This window comes from Rhinolophus sinicus, linkage group LG06 (genome assembly GCF_036562045.2).
Source record: "Rhinolophus sinicus isolate RSC01 linkage group LG06, ASM3656204v1, whole genome shotgun sequence".
Lineage (NCBI taxonomy): Eukaryota > Metazoa > Chordata > Mammalia > Chiroptera > Rhinolophidae > Rhinolophus > Rhinolophus sinicus.
The window spans coordinates 81550207-81567670 of NC_133756.1; the positions used below are offsets into that span (position 1 = coordinate 81550207).

Consider the following 17464-nt stretch of genomic DNA (forward strand, 5'->3'; position numbering starts at 1 on the left):
CTTTCATTCCAGCCAAGTGCACCCGCGGAGCAGAGATGACTCACAGGCTGTGGCGCTCAGAGTCCCACAGGTGAGGCGCTGACTCCTCTCTCTGGTAAAACGCGGGTGCCTGCTCCTCAGGAGTGGCCTTGGCAGGGTGTTGGAGCCCTCAGTCTGCCCGGGCTGGTCTCTGGGGCCAGGGCTGGGTTTCCCTCATGTATGGCAAGAGCTCTACGCGTGCTGTGCTTCTTCTCCTTGGCATACAGCTCACAGGTAAGAGCTGGTGGGCTTCACTCAGCATTTCCTCTCTCACTGCCTGCCCTATAAAGTTAGCTAACTGCCTAGGAAGTTGCAAGAGTTTTTTTCTCTCGTTTGTTTTTGAGCCTGAGCTGCCGTTGCAGTTCACTATAGTTTTGACTTTACTGAAACCAAAGTTGATGGGTTGTTTTGGGGAACCGCTTTTGGACAAACAGGTTTAGGTGTGTTTTGGCTGCCAGTGATTTGGGCACAGAAAGGGCTTTCAAATCTCAGGTTACAAACCATTTTTGTGTGTGGCTACTCTCAATCTCCCAGGGCAGGCAGGACTTGGCACTTGGATTTCTGTGTGTGGGTCTTGTCTGGGACTCTTGGCAGCACTGGGAAAACCAAGATTGTTAAGGGTAGAGACATACCATCGTTTTGAAACTGCCCCAACATGAGCATTCTAAATGTAAATATCACGGGGGAAAAAAATGCCACGTGGTATAAGGTTTCAGGGGTGCAGGACAGCATAAGCTGTTTGGGGTTGATTAATTCAATTTCTGCAGACCAGGAATAGTATAAAATCCACATAACAAGGACCCTTTCTGGAAAACTTACCTGCTAGGGGACCACTATACCTACAATACATAATGCTTAATTTGAATACATGTCTAATTCGTGTTATGATTAGTTTTGATTTTTTTGTTTCTGCTCTCCATTTCATTTGCTGATGTTTGTATTTTCTTAGACCAGTTTTGAAGTGGGTACCATGAGGCGAGGGTATCATGCTGTGGAGACAGTGAGAGACTGGGAAGGCTCGCTGTGTGAGATTTGTACTTGTTACGTGGTGGGAGGGTCAAGGTTGCATATAGGCAGGTGTATGCAGACTCTGGGTGAAGTGAGTTTGAGAGCTGGGGCCTTTCAGCTCTGTTTTATGTCCTACTCAGACGTTTATTTTGGTAGTGTCAGCAGGAGTTCTCATTGCACATACCCTGTTAACCCTTCTTTTTCCTTTTCTTTGTTGTAGCTCTTTGGCCTATAGCAGCTGTGGAAATTTACACCGCCCGAGTGCTGGAGGCTGTCAACGGGACAGATGTTCGGTTAAAATGCACTTTCTCCAGCTTTGCCCCTGTGGGTGATGCTCTAACAGTGACCTGGAATTTCCGTCCCCGAGATGGGGGGCATGAGCAGTTTGTAAGTAGATTATTTTCATTTTCTGGGGGACTTTGGTTAGGAAAATAAGGTCTATTTCTCCTTGCCCTCCCTGTGTTTTTCTTAACAACAAGCACAGGGTAAAGCTGGGAAACAATTCTTGTGACAGAGACTGACAGAACTGAGAGGTGGGTAAAAAGGAAGCAAGAGGTTCTTACAAGGGCTGCAGATGGAGCAGTGACGCTTTCTAGTGCTTCTCTTCTGCTCCCACCATCTCAGCCACCTTGCCCAGGCATTGTATAAGATCTTTTGCCATTTCTCCTCTCTAGGTATTCTACTACCACGTGGATCCCTTCAAACCCATGAGTGGGCGTTTCAAGGACCGGGTGGTCTGGGACGGGAACCCTGAGCGGTATGACGTCTCCATCATCCTCTGGAAGCTGCAGTTTGATGACAATGGGACATATACCTGCCAGGTGAAGAACCCACCTGATGTTGACGGACTGATAGGGGAGATCCGGCTCAGTGTTGTGCAGACTGGTAGGTTATGCCGGGAAAATGGTTTGGGGAAGCATGAGAGCTTGTAGAAAAGAGAGCGGCAATCTTTTGTGATGGCTGAAAGAGTAGAGAGGAGGACTAACCCCTTGGATATGGAAACAACAGAAAGAGAGTGACGAGTCCTGGGGTAATAAGAGAAAGGCTTTGTTTGGCTGTGGAAAGAAACAAAGTAAAGCTAGGGGACCCAGGGAATCTGTTACAAAAATGGCATTGAGATTGTGAAAGAGAGAGGAAGCAACTCTCTGATAAAAGGCTAACAATAGGTCTGTTCATTCACTCATTTATTTACGATACTTATTAAGTACCTACTCTGTGTGTCATGTACTGTCCAAAGTGCTTGACATTACTACTGTCTTATTTAACCCTCACGACCACCTTAGGAGGCAGATACCAAAATGGTAGCTATCGTTTATTGTTAGGGACTTTGCAAATCTTTGAACATTGCAACAGTTTTTTGTGCTCTTAGTGCCTCTCCCATTTTACAAATGAGGAAACTGAGGCTCATAGAGGTTAAGTCACTTGTCCAAAGTCATGTAGCTGATAAATGGAGTCATTTAGAACGCAAACCCAAGCATCTTTGGCTCCAGAATTGTGCTCCAAACTAGTGTATTATATTGCCTGCAGTCCTATAAAGGACAATCCGGAAAACTGTGCCAGATAACAGAAAGCAAAGACCATAAAACTTCAGAGTTGTAAATTTGGGTAAATAAATCCTTTTTTTCCTCTCCAGTAAAGTGAGAATAATATAACAAGGATTATGGTGAGGATAAAATGAGATAATAAATGTAAAAATTCCCCAAATACTGAATTGCACTAAAAATTATAATAGCTACCATATATTGAGTGTTCATTTTGTGCAGGCACAGCATGGAACAACTTACATGAATAATTTTATTTTTTATAGGAGCTCAAGAAATAGATATTGTTCTCTATTTTATACATTGAGGAAACTGATGCTAAAAGAATTACCCCAAATCACACAGCTAGTAAATGGTGGAGCTGGTATTTTAACCAAGCTTTCTCTGGTGTGTGCTCTTAACCAATACACAATATTACTACCCAAAATGGGTAAGTCTGTAAAGTGGCATGGTTTCCTCCTTTCATTTTTATTACCGGCCTTCAAGGCCCTATCAATAGAGAGCTGTGTGACCTTGCAGAAGTAATCTGAATATTGAAAGAAATAATGTAATGTCTTTGGACCTCAATTTCTTTATCTGCAAAATGAGCAGATTAGATAAGAACACATGGTTCTTAAACATACTGGGGTTTCTGCTCTTTGAGAATCTAGTGAAAGACATGGCCCTGCTTCCCACAAAAAATGTACACACACACAATATGACATGGATTTTATGGGCTTGTGGCCTTCTCTCCTCCCATCTTCCTTCATGGGAGCTCCTAAGCTAGACATTCTCTAATGTCTTTTCTGGTTCTGACGGTTTGTTGATGTTTAAACCAGAAATCAAGCTAAAAGACAGGAGACCTAGGCTTCACAGACTAGCCTGGTTTATGAACACTTTTTTCTGGGTTCCCTCTTGTATCTTTTACCCGTCAGACTACATGGTCTTGTGCCACATAGCGATGTTTCAGTTAATGATGGACCACATATGCAATGCTGGCCTCGTAAGTATCATAATGGAACTGAAAAATTCCTGTCGCCTACTGACGTCATAGCCATCATCACGTCATAACGGAAAGGCTGTAAAAAAACAAGGCTGTGGGTGAAGTGGCAAACTTTAACCTGGGTATGGGTGAGGGTGACATTGAGGAGTTCTTGGATGTGGTTCCTGAGGATTTGACTGATGCGTTGTTAGAAATGGAACAGGAACGCATAGCTGAAGAAGAGGCAAGAATAAAGGAAACTGCAGGAGAAGAATAAGAACCCCCAAGAAAATTTACTGTGAAGGGTCTGGCAGAAGCTTTTGCGGACCAGAATAATCTCCTTAAAAAGTTTGAAAACATGGACCCCAACACTGAAAGGTTTTCACTAACACCGTGTTTCCCTAAAAATAAGACCTAGCGGGACCATCAGCTCTAATGCATCTTTTGGAGCAAAAATTAATATAAGATGTGGTCTTATATTATATAAGACCCGGTATTATTATATTATATTATATTATATTATATTATATTATATTATATTATATTATATTATATTATATTATATTATATTATATTATATTATAATTATACCCAGTCTTATATTGTGTAAGACCTGGTTTTATTTTATATTGTATAAGACCAAGTCTTATATTAATTTTTGCTCCCAAAGACGCATTTGAGTTGATGGTCCAGCTAGGTCTGATTTTCGGGGAAACACGGTAGAGAGGAATGTTCATGGTGCATTATCTGCTTACAAACAAATCTATGATGAGGAGAACAAAAAACAACCAAACAAACCAAGCAAACCACACAGACATATTTCTGAAAAGAGTGACATCTCCTCAAGAAGAGCGTCAGGGGCAGCCAAATGGCTCAGTCGGTTAGAGCGCGAGCTCTGAACAACAAGGTTGCTGTTCAATTCCCACACGGGCCAGTGAGCTGCGCCCTGCACAACTCGATTGAAGACAATGAGCTGCTGCTGAGCCTCCGGAGGGGCAGCCAGATGGCTCAGTTGGTTAGAGTGCGAGCTCTCAACAAGGTTGCCGGTTCAATGCCCACATGGGACGGTAGGCTGCGCCCCTGCAATTAAAGATTGAAAAATGGCAACTGGACTTGGAGCTGAGCTGCACCCTCCACAGCTAGATTGGGGAACGGCAACTTGGAGCTGATGGGCCCTGGAGAGGCGCACCATTCCCCAATATTCCCCAATAAAAAAAGAAAAAGAAGAGTCTCATGCAGGTCCTTCATGCCGGTCCTTTAGGAGGTATTCCAGAAGAAGGCATTGTTACAGATGACAGCTCCATGCCCGTCATTCTCCCTGAAGACCTTCCGGTGGGACAAGATGTGGAGGTGGAGGACAGTGACACTGATGAACCTGACCCTGTGTGTTTGTATCTTAGTTTTTAACAAAACAGTTTTAAAAAAAATTAAGTTAAAAAAGCATACAGAATAAGGGTATAAAGAAAATATTTTTGTGCAGCTGTACAATGTGTTTGTGTTTTAAGCTAAGTGTTATTACAAAAGACTTGAAAAGTTCAAAAAATTAAAAAGTTTATAAAGCTAAAAAGTTACAGTAAGCTAAGGTTAATTTATTACTGAAGAAAAATACTTTAAAATAAATTTAGTGTAGGGTGGCCGGTTGGCTCAGTTGGTTAGAGTGCAGTACTCACAACACCAAGGTCACCAGTTCGATTCCCATATGGGCCAGTGAGCTGCGTCCTCCAAGACTAGATTGCAAAAAAAACGACTTGACTTGGAGCTGATGGGTCCTGGAAAAAACAAACTGTCCCCCCCAAAAAAAATTTTTTTTAAAAAGAACTTACATAAAAAATAAGTAAATAAAAAAAATAAATTTAGTGTAGCCTAAGTGTACAGTGCCTATATAAAGTTTACAGCAGTGCGCAGTAATGTCCTAGGTCTTCACATTCACTCACCACTCACTCACTGACTCACCCAGAGCAACCTCCTGTCCTATAAGCTCCATTCTTGGTACGTGCCCTATACAGGTCTACCATTTTAAATCTTTTATACCATATTTTTACTGTACCTTTTCTATGTTTAGATATGTTTAAATACACAAATACTCACCATGTGTTACAATTGCCTACACTATTCAGTAGAGTAACAAGCAGTGCCAATAAGCCTAGGTGTGTGATGGCTATACCATCTAGGTTTGTGTGAGCGCACTCTATAATGTTTGCATAATGACCAAATCACCTAACAATGCATTTCCCAGAATGTACTCCCATTGTTAATACATGGCTGTGGTTACCCATTTACTTGCCCATCTTCCCAGTGGGCATGTGTTCCTCAAAGGTAATGTCTTGTTTTTGGCTTTTTATTTCCATCAGTGCCTGGAACATGGTAGGTCCTTAATAAACTTGAATAAATGACTGACTGAATGGCAAAGGTGAAAGGGAATTAGGGAGAAATAATTTGGGCCCTGGATTTGATTACGTCAGCTATAACCTTACTCCACAGGCCCAAGTGGTTCTCACAATTTTAGCATGAGAATCACCTGGAGGACCTGTTAAAACATTGCCAGGCCCCACCTGTAATTCAGTAGGTCTTGGGTGGGGCCTGATAATTTGCATTTCAAAGTTCTCAGGTAATACTGTTGCTGCTGCTACTCCTAGGACCATAGTCTCAACCACTAAAGTAGTCTGTATGGCTTTCCTACTGCTAGTAGTTTACAAAGTAATATGGTAGGAAAAAGGAAGATTCCATTTAATGATGAAAATACATCTCTATTATATCTGTAGATTTCATCATAGTCTTCCTCTTTTATAGAATCCTAACTTGATCTTTTTTTCTCCTTATAGTACGCTTCTCTGAGATCTACTTCCTGGCCCTGGCCATTGGCTCTGCCTGTGCACTGATGGTCATAATAGTAATTGCTGTGGTCCTCTTTCAGCACTTCCGGAAAAAGCGATGGGCTGAAAGAGCTCATAAAGTGGTGGAGATAAAATCGTAAGGCTGGGCAGTTCTGGGAAAATCTTCTAATACTCCTTTGTTGTGATGCTTGGTATTTTTTTCAACGAGGCTAAATAACAATTGAACAGATAGTCTTCCCTTTGAATAAATTCTTATGTAGAAGAATTCAAATTCACAAAATGGATAAATTATGGTGTGAACTAGTAATTTTACAAAAGGTTTTTCAATTTTGCAGATTCCATTATAGGCTTCTTTATCATGGAGGATTTGATATTATTAAATCTGCTATGTATAACTTTTTTAGGATAGTCCTTACTTTAATGTAAAACATACATTTCTAAAACCACTGGGTCAGCAGGGGCACTATGAATCAGCACCTAGGAAAGTCAGCTGTGCTGACATAAGGTGCTTAATAAATATTTTTTATTGGGATAAAATTTATATACTATAAAATTCATCCTTTTAATATTTAATATTCACCACTAATTCCAGAACATTTTCATCACCCCCCCAAAGAAACTCCATACCCTTTAGCTATCACTCCCTATTTTCCCCTCCTACCTGCCCCTCACAACTATTAATCTGCTTTCTGTCTCTACAGATTTGCCTATTTTGGACATTACATATGAATGAAATCATACAATATGTGGCCTTTTTGTCTGGCTTCTTTGACTTTATATAATGTTTTAAAAGTTCATCCATGTTGCATCATGTAGTAGTACCTCATTCTTTTTTATGGCTGCATAATATTCGTGTGTGTGTGTGTGTGTGTGTTCAGAGTATGCCAAAAAACGTATACACATTTTAAGAAAGGAAAACTATTAAAATTGTAATACTCAGCATATACCAATAACAAAAGATGAATACAAGTCACGCTTGACTTCTGCAATTACGAGAGGTGCTCAAAGTGGTTACCATCAGCATCCAGACACTTCTGATTATGGCAAACTACTGCTTGAGCAACGTTGACCAAAGTGTCCACTTGTACACATTTTGGCACCCCCGGTGTATATGTGTATATACACATGGATAAACAATATATATACTATATGTAATATAATATATTACAATATATTATATTGTAATATAATATATAATACTACATATTGTTTATATATAATATACACATTTATATAATATATATATTGTTTATATAATATATATTGTTTATCCATTAAATTGATGGACACTTAGGTTTTCCCCATTTTTTGGCTTTTATGACTAATGCTGCTATGAACATTCATATACAAGTTTTTGTGTAGACATATGATTTCAATTCTTGGTACATATCTAGGATTGAAATTGCTGGAATATATGGTAAATCTGTGTTTACCTTTAGAGAAATTTTCAAAATAGCTGCACCATGTTACATCCCCACCAGCAATATATGAGGTTCCAATCTGTCCACATCATTGATAACACTTGTTATTGTCTGTCCTTTCGATTATAGTTATAGTGGGTGTGAAGTGGCTTCTCACTGTGGTTTTGATTTGTATTTTCCTAATGACTAATGATGTTGAATATCTTTCCATGTGTTTATCAGTCATTTGTATATTTTATTTGGATATATAGATTCAAATGTTTTGCCTATTCAAAATTGGGTTTTTTGTTATTGTTGAGTTGTAAGAAGAGTTCCTATATATTTTGGAGTATCTGAAAGTGCCTTATTAGATATATGATTTGCAATTATTTTCTCCCATTCTGTGGGTTGTCTTTTCACTTCCTTGATAGTGTCCTCTGAAGCACAAAAGTTTTAAATTAAAAATTTTTTTTTTTTTTTATAAAGCCCAACTTACCTATTTTTGTTGCTGTTGTTGCTTGTGCTATTGGTGTCAGATATATCGACGATACCATTGCCTGAAATAAGGTCATGAAGATTTATGCCTATGTTTTCTTCTAAGACTTTTATAGTTTTAGTTCTTACATTTAGATCTTTGATTCACTTTGAGTAAATGTTTGTATATGGTATGAAGTAGGAGTCCAAATTCATTCTTGTGCACAAGTTGCAGTTTTTGATGTTTGCAGCACCATTTGTTTCTTTTCCTCAAGAAATATTTACTGCAGTAAATAGAATTGATTTTAAGGAGCTTAATGAACCCACTCTGAGGTTCTGGTTTAAATAGAATATAATCAACAAAGATGACTTCTAGGCCAACACAAAACCTTTTCTTTTTTGAATAAGGAGTAGAATTAGAGGTAAGACACTAATGGTAAACTAAGGTGTCTACTTTAAACCCCTGGAGTTCCCAAATTATACTACCCCCTTCTAAAAATATTCTTAAAAGTGTGTAAGTTCAGGTACTCAGGGTCATGTGAAGGCATGAGAATTATTAGTCAGATGGCACTAGTGACATAGCTCTTTGTAAGCTTGTATCTACTCCCAGGTACATGTAATTCTTCCCAAAATATGGGGAGAAAAAATACTTCACTTGAAGCTTTGTAAAAGATTTGCCTCCCTTGCTTCTTGTCTTGTTCACCTGACATTGGTTTCTGCTTCTTTGTTACAGAAAAGAAGAGGAAAGGCTCAACCAAGAAAAAAAGGTTGCTGTTTATTTAGACAATACTGACTAACATTCTTAGATGGTGAGGTTCATAAATGGATTAATTTTTTTCCTTTGCTTTCTTGTCTGGCTCATCTGTAATGTGGACCTCCAAGGTATATGATTGTTAGGTGTTTCCTATATGAAACTAGAGGATCACGGTCAGGGAGATAAACGTCTTCTATTAGTGTTAGGGCTTCCCCTTTGAGTGTGCTTTGTGCAAAGTACTAGGAAACTAGACCTTACTACCATTAAAGCTGAGAGAATTCTAAGATTATTTGAGGCTTTTGGGTTATATTTCTCATCCATAATAATATATTAACTTTCAACATGTAAATAAATATTTTTAAATGATTTAATATCTGCTTGTTTTGTTTTGTTTTATTGTAAATCAATCATGGCATTAAAAGAGTGACTCAATACATATGTCTGACATTTTGATAGAAGAACTATTATACTATTTGGAATTGATTTCAGCTCCTTTCATTTAGTTTTTGGGACCATGAATCCAATTTCAGTAGTGTGTAGTTTTGTTTTTCCAGTTTTCAGGTTTATTAGGTGTGGGGACAAAGTCCCAGAGAGCAGTTTCCAGGCTCTCGGTTTCACGTGGAAAGGTGCTGGCTTGGGTAGAAGATGGCCATCAGCTGTAATCAGATGGCCATCCGCTGTGGCTGGGTGGCCATCAGTTGTTACCGGTTAGCCAGTAGCCACTAATATAACTGCTGTGGCTATGCTAGGGGGTTGGTGGGTTGGTTGGCAGAGAAGCGGACTGCGGATTATGGCTAGCAAGTGCGGTTAGCAGGTGGATTGCGGCTAGCAACTGGGGTTAGCAAGCACGGACGGCGGATTACAGATCGTGTTGATCCTACTTCCTGTGCCTCGCCCAGCCCCAGCGAGATGGGGGTGCAGGAAGACCCCTCGTTGGGGTACTGGTGGATGTTTGCTTTTATGTATCTACCAGCCACCATCGAAAATATAGTGGTATGACGTCCCTATCTATGGCTCCGTGGGTGTTCCTTTTTGGCCTCACCACATCCTGCGTTCCTGTGCGGGGAGCGGGAGCTGAGTCCCTGCAGTACATTAGGCTTAAAAGGTAGCACGATTTATTTTTCTTATATGATCAAAATTTCTTCTAATCTCTGAAGTAGGTCCACTATTATTATTTGCAAAAATAATCACATTTTTATAGCCTGAAGCTCCAGTGAAAGACCTCAGGGATTTATAAAATATGGAGAGAAATGGTTCTATTGTAAACCCAGAAAAATAAACTTGGTATCAGAGAGATTTTACCAAGGGTTATTTCTTTATAAAAATCAAGCATATTCTCCAACATGTGGGTCATGGAAAATAAAGATGGGGACTCTTTTACATTCAAAGAAATTTAATGAACTAACACAATCAAGTGCAATGTGTGATCCCTGACTGGATGGATACTAATTTCAACAAATTGGTTGTAAAAAAGATTTCAGGGGATAATTAGGAAAGTCTTGAATATGAAAAGTTTGAATATGGATAACATTAAGGAATTATTGTTAATTTTTATTAGGTATAATAAGAGTATTGTGGTTATACAGGAAAATGTTCCTATTTTAAAAATGCATATTGGAGTATTTAGGGGTAAAATGTCAGTAATTTGTTTTAAAAACGTTAGCCAAAAAATATAGATATATCAAATAAGGCAAAATGCTTTAAAATTAGGTGATGGGTGAATTCCTGTCTTCTCTACTTTCTGTATGTTTGATTTTGTTTATAATAAAAGGGAAGCGGGAAGGAAGAAGAGGGAGAGAAGGAATGTATGTGTGAGTAAGCTGTGGATCATCCAGTGTCCACACAAAGCAGAGGCTATGAATTAAGGACATTTGACTCTGAGAACTACTATATAAGGATGAAGAAACTTCTTTTAAAAGTTAAATTAGGGGGAGAACAACTACATTTAAGAATAGTTTCCTTCATAATGAGAACAATATGTACGTAATTCATAATGCCAGGTACTCCTGTTGCACTCTTCCCAAATGCATTATCCATTTAAACTTTTGTATTGCAGGAAGCTGAAGATTTCCAAAAACAAGAACCCTAGGATAAATTGAAGTTAATGGAAGCTTTTCCTTGGAGTTTTCAGTTGTGACCTGCCTTCCAACCTGCTCTGCAGTACATAACCAGCTAGACAAGCAACATCCCTCTGGAGCCAGCATAGGGCCCTTCTTGAGCAGATACCACCAGACTCAGACACAGCCCCAATTATTAAGGTTTTATTTAATTTTAGAATTCAAAATTTTTCAAATGCTCATTAGGTTTTGTATACTATGAAGCTGCATTTTTGCCCTTAAATACTCCTTATGGATTATGACTTGTACACACATATATTGGTAGCATATCGGATAAAAGCCAAGTTGTCTATTATGACATTTCCTTTAACATATTAGTTTCTCTAGAGCAGTATTCTCAATACTAAAGTTAATGTGTTTACTTTTTCCTTCTCACACTCTCAATTAAAGGTGAGCTAATTCTCCCAGCTGTTTTTGATTAACAGAAAATCTTAAATTTAAACTGTTACAGAACAGTTTGATTTTTATAGCACTCTTTAAGTATGGGACACATTTTGTTTTATTGAATTTCTTTCGATATCCTAGATGACAGTTTTTTCCTTTTTTGTCAATTGATTCAAGGTTTACCATAGTACAAGTTTAAATCACAGAGTAACTAGAAAAGTTTACATAACTGGTAATAGATTGACAAATGCCACCTCTGGATGAACTGCTTGCCACCTTTTTTCTGTCTTGTGAAAAATAATCAACAGTGCAGGTCTTTCTGAGCAGTGAATGACTGACTGCTTAGCTTACTGTTTTTCTCCCCAATTCAATTATCTATAAAAACAGGGCAAAGTCTAAGCTCATTCATTTGTACACTGGAATCATTAAGCAGTTAAATAGGATTCTGAAGTAGTATATTATGACTTTAAAAATTTAGGGCTGGTGAAAAAATATCAACCCTAAATGATGATAATTTTGTACAGTATTATACAAAGCTCTGAGAACTGGAAGAGATTATTAAAAAAAAATTTTTTTTTAATTCATTTGCTTGTTTTGGGGGAGGGAGAATTTGATATGGGGCAAAGAAATACCAAAATTAACAGAATGAAACCAACTTTCCCAGATAACTGGGGATTCTTTCAAAGGGAACAGTATCATCTATTCCATTTGGTACTCATTTTTCTCTTACACTAGTAGATAAAGCAAACTTTATAAGTGGACTATGAAAAGAAAAGAACTTTTTAAAAAGTGTTCCCGGTGTCTTTCCAAACTTAAGCTAAAATAGCATTTACTCAAAAGATAGAAAACATTTAAAACTTTAGGCCTCTCAGAAATCTTTACAGCATGATATTTTCAGTTTTCACTGACTGGGTTAAAAATGTTACTTCTTTTAACAAACTGGAGTTTTCAAATAGGTTACCTGTATTTAAAGATGCTGAACTTTGATATTTTTTTCCAATAGTTAAAAAAAAAAAGGCATAATTTACATATGAACCTTGATTCTGAAATGCATTGATTCTGTCTCATTTTGCCTATTATACTGCCTAAAACAGTAACTGTCATGCGGGGCGTCCGGCAGGGTCTCTGCTCCCGCTCCCCACATAACGCAGGATATAGTGAGGCCAAAAAGGAACACCCACGGAGCCATAGGTAGGGGAGTCATACCACTATATTCTCTCTGGCGGCACTATACTCTCACTGGAGGCTGGATCCACACTGTCCGCAAACCGCCATCCACGCTTGCCAGCCCAGCCGCCATCTTCTTGCTAGCCCCCATTCTTTTTCCTCTCTCTCTTTTCTAGCACAGCCACAGCAGTTATATTAGTGGCCAATGGCTCACTGGTTACAGCTGACGGCCAATCAGCCACAGCTGATGGCCATCTACTACCCGAGCCAGCACCCCTCCACGTGAGGCCGAGAGCCTGTAAACTACTTTCTGGGGCTCTGCCCCCACAGTAACATTTCAATACCTAGTTTTGAAACTAAAAATTAGACTTAAAGTCTATATTACTTTTAATTCACATTTTCTTTTTTTTCCCCCATAATTTACCCTTTCAAAATATAAAACTTGATGTTTCTTCAAACAGATAGCTGGGACAATGTTCCATAAGTGTAATGAAGAAGTAGTTAAAAACTCATGGAAAGTCTTTCCAGCAAAACTTGTAGCTGTGTCTTGGCTAAATACTCAAGGGTTAACATGGCCCTGTGGTTCAGTGTTTTCTTCCTAAAGAGAACTTTTGTATTGTAATTTATTTTTTTATTGTGCCTTAAACATTTATGTAAATAACCTTTAGTAATAAAAATGATCAGTTATATAATTTACTTATATACAAACCTAAAAGTTTTACAAAGCAGGTAATAGAAAACAGATGAGTATATTTTCACTGAAAAATTTTCTTAGAGGCAGTCTGGAAGTCAATAATGGATAGAATTACTTTCTACTGGATAAATGAACCTATATGGAGTTTCACATAATTTTCACATTGCTTTGGATAACTGGGGATTCTTTCAAAAGGAACAGTATCATCTATTCCATTTGGTACTCTTACATTACCTTAATAGCGAAAACTACCAGTTTTCAAGTCTAGTAAAGGAACAGGAGTTGAAAAATTTAAAGTTATTAAACTTTCCCCAAAACTGAAGCAGAATGTTGTTCCGCTCTTGCTTTTATTAAATATATGAAGATTCCAGGAGAACAGGTTGATTTATGATTAAAGCAGGGTACCATCCCATTTCTTCTTCAGAATTATGTGACACCATCTCTTCATTTCATTTCAAGCACTATGAAAACATTTATTTCTCACTTTTCCAAGCAAAAGATATACAAATATCAGTTCCTTTCCCCGTTTTATGCTGTAATCATTTCATAATTGCTACTGTTACAGCAATTTAATAAACATCCAATTCAGGTAGGTGCTGAGCTGGATTATATAAGAGCTATACAAAAAAAGAACACGAACCAAAGGCACTTACGGCACAAATTCGCCATGAAAGCCTAATACACTATATCTATCTATTGACTGATCCTGTATGATCTCCTAGGTCCTTCCGAACTCTAAATTTATAGAAATCTATTCTGAGAGGGTTCAAATAAAATAATTTGTAGGGAGTAAAAAAACAACCACCTTCTGAAGTCGAGTCAGAGAATCAAGATTTTGTTCTTCAGGATTCCATAAAAATAAATAGTAAATTTTCCAGTCTGTAGCCTCTCTCGTTTTCAAGCAAACGCGAATAAACAACCCCTACTTGAATTAAAGAATCCCTGGTTAGTGAACAAGCCCAGGTGTGGCTCTGGAAAGAAGCCACGTTTCCATGGCAACTTTGAATAGTGTTTCCTCTGCCTACCGCCCTACGTCACTTCCGGTGTTACCTGCGTTGTTACCGGGAGCGGTAAACAAGGTGTGCAAGCATCTGGAGAGCTGTCGGGATGCAGCAGAGCGGAGCGGCTGGAGGCTGTGGCTACGCTCTGTTTCCACTGCTGGGCATCCTGTTCTTCCAGGGTGAGTGCGCTGGCTGGCTCTGTCCCACTTCCGTCTGGGGGGGTGAGGGGAGATGGTCGCTTTTCCGGTTCCGGGTGATGGGGGGGGGTCTCAGAAAAGCCCCCACAAACTTTCTGGGAAGGAAGGAAGCGGGAGGGGGGAGGGGGAGGATGTTCTCATGTAATCACCGCCCACTCAGTGGAGTTGGTAGCTTGTCACTGCTTTCCTGAGACCCTGGGAGGTCGACCACCTTGCGTGACTGCATGTATTCTGGTGATGGCACGACGTGATAGAAGGGCTCTGGTTTTGGGTGCATCGGCGTTGTTTTATGATGAGTTAATCAGTGGTTGACTCCGCTGTGGTTTTGTGGGCTGTATCTCATGTTTAGGAAAGGGCAATTCTAGTGTTCAGTAGTTTGTCCCAGTAATTTTGAGAAAGAAAAACATGACTGTTGTTAATTTTATTTTTTCCATGTGATTATCAGGACCTTTGAAGTAAAACGTTTATTAGTTACAGGAAGTTATTAGTTACTGTGATTTTGTTATAGTAGAGGCACATTTTGTTGAGGAAAAAGCAACTGCTTTAGCATTTTAATAACGCGTTTTTAAAAAATACAAGAAAGGGCACATCAATGCTGTTAAAATTTTAAATCTATAGTATTAACTAATCAGAAGTACACTATTCACACTATGACATTCTTAAAATTTAGATACATTTTGCTTTAGTGCAGATTTCAAATTGCATAAATTTCAATCCAGCCTAATTACATTCATTTTAGGGTGCAGTTATTTGCTGGATTGTATGTGTGTGTGTTTCTGTGAAATCATATGTTAGTAGAGCTAGCATTGGAATGAATTGTTAACTTCATCAAGTTTCCCTGTGGGTAATGAGAATTTCTGAAGAGGACCTTTAACATAAAAACTTCAAGTGTTCTAAATCTCAGCAGTTAAGGCTGAAGGTTTCATTTATTTGATGAGTAATATTCATGTTTCCAGCACACTCCTTGATCCCTCCCAGCTGCCTGTCATTACAAGTGTCCAGTTTTTCAGCTAAATTATCTTGCAATATAATATTTAGGTTGACCTACTGTTGCTCCAGATAATCCCAGTCTCCCCCCGCCACCATGACAATGTTCATATATTGTCCTACTGAAGGAAAACAAAAAGTAGAAATGGGCGGTTCCTTAAACTTGATGTAATTTCACATCTAGTATGCATCAAATTAGCAGACCAAATAATTCAAACATTAAAAGTTGGTTTTATGATCTGTATGTACTTATTGAATTGATTTATCTTTTATCTTTTTAAAAATAATAATTTTATTGAGGTATAATTCACATGCTATATACAATTTGCCCATTTAAAGTGTGCAATTCACAGTGTGAGGGATATAAATGATAAACGTCTAAGTTTTGCTTTGTCTTGTGCACCTGAAACTAATTAAAAAACAAATAAATAAACTTGAGAAAAAAAAAAGTGTGCAATTCAGTGGTTTTTAGTATATTCACAGAGTTGTTCAGTCATTACCATAGTCAATTTGGGATCATTTTCATCATCGCAGAGAGAAACTCCATACCCATTAACAGTTACTCCCCATTCCTCCCTTCCCCCATCTTCTGGCATGCACCAATCTACTTTCTCTTGCTATGGATTTGCCTATTCTAGATATTTCATATAAATAAAGTCCTATGTGTTTTTTTGTGACTAGCCTTTTTTTTTTCCACTTAGCATGCTTTCAAGGGTCATCCTTTTTTTTTTTTTAAATCTTACTTTTGAATCTGTTAGGTAATACTTTGGTTTCATACCAGTGTTTGCCTTTCTTTTTCAGAGCTAGGACCCATTAAATTATTAGCTTGTTTGAATGTCTCCCTAAGTTATAAATATGGCCTGCTATATCAGTTGTCTAAGTACATAGAAACAATAGATTGGGCACCTAGGGTTCTTACACTTTTCTCTTTTTCATTTAAATATACAATTTTATGAATCAGGTTGACAGATTTATAGTTTGGAAAACGGAGTGTACAAAATTGGGAGTTTTGTCATTTCTTTCATATATAAAATTACTTATGTTTAAATATGATTTCCTTGTCTTCCAGATTAAAAATTTTGTTAATTATCATGAGTATTTCTATACTTAGCTGTTTTTACCTGGTAGGAATGCTTTTTTACTCAGGTGAGAAGATAAATATTCATAAGCACATCAGGCCTAGGATAAAAATTTCTGAATGAATGTAACATTGGATTGGTATTTTTTTCTTATTTTATTTTTGAGTGAAGGAGACAAGTTATTTTACATCCATTGATTTTGAAACACTTTTAATTTCAGTATAATATATATATATATATATATATATAGAGAGAGAGAGAGAGAGAGAAAAGTGCACATATTGTGAGCATACAGCTCAATGAATTGTCAGAAACTGAACACACCTGGGTAACCAGTACCCAAATCAGGATATAGAACGTTACCGACACTCCAGAAGCCTTCCTTGTGCTTTCTTCCAGTCATTACCCCTTCTCCCCCAAGGGAAAGCAATATCCTGATTATAGATTAGTAATGTACACTAGTTTATTTCATTCATGGATCTTACTTTCCTGTAACTGTACATTTAAGACCTGATTAACTAGTATTTAGATTTCAGTGAAGTGACTTTACATATTGCTAACTTTCATGTTCATGAATATGGAGTTCAAACATATCAACAAGGAATAAATAAGTTGATAGGTAGGTAACTTTATTAATGGTGTAGTTACTATAATCCAGTCACAAAATTTGCTCAGAATTTATAATTTTATGCTTACTTTGTAACAATTTTTGCTTTATAAAAAAGAAACTGTTGGTTTGGTTCAGTTGAATAAATATTACTGAGCATCCACACTGTGTTAGGTTTTGATGAGCTTAGGCTCTATTGCAAAAGACAAACAAGTCAAGAGATAATTTTAGAATTTGGTGC

At 37.9% G+C, this 17464-nt stretch overlaps 3 protein-coding genes and 1 long non-coding RNA gene across 4 annotated transcripts in view; 2 read left to right on the top strand and 2 right to left on the bottom strand.

Moving 5' to 3' along the window:
* Positions 1-137, bottom strand: part of CD3E (CD3 epsilon subunit of T-cell receptor complex) — a 67198-nt gene extending 67061 nt beyond the window's left edge. Inside the window, exon 1 of the mRNA XM_019716281.2 lies at positions 1-137. The gene's annotated coding sequence lies outside the window, so the exon portion shown is untranslated.
* On the top strand, positions 119-11511 carry MPZL2 (myelin protein zero like 2). The gene is made up of 6 exons (XM_019716279.2): positions 119-252; positions 1247-1413; positions 1701-1911; positions 6351-6498; positions 8970-9045; positions 11047-11511. The coding sequence occupies exons 1-5, from the start codon at positions 195-197 to the stop codon at positions 9031-9033; spliced, it is 648 nt and encodes a 215-aa protein (XP_019571838.1). The 5' UTR covers positions 119-194; the 3' UTR covers positions 9034-9045; positions 11047-11511.
* LOC109437210 (uncharacterized) lies at positions 5175-14529 on the bottom strand. Its single transcript, XR_002136211.2, has 3 exons — positions 14403-14529; positions 8259-8319; positions 5175-5311 (listed from the first exon to the last, which is right to left on the bottom strand). It is a non-coding gene; the product is annotated as an uncharacterized LOC109437210 (long non-coding RNA).
* The window catches only part of MPZL3 (myelin protein zero like 3), a 23986-nt gene continuing 18718 nt past the window's right edge, over positions 12197-17464 (top strand). The window contains exon 1 of the mRNA XM_019716277.2: positions 12197-14532. Coding sequence (XP_019571836.2) covers positions 14460-14532 — 73 coding nt within the window. The 5' untranslated portion in view covers positions 12197-14459. The remainder of the gene's footprint in view (positions 14533-17464) is intronic.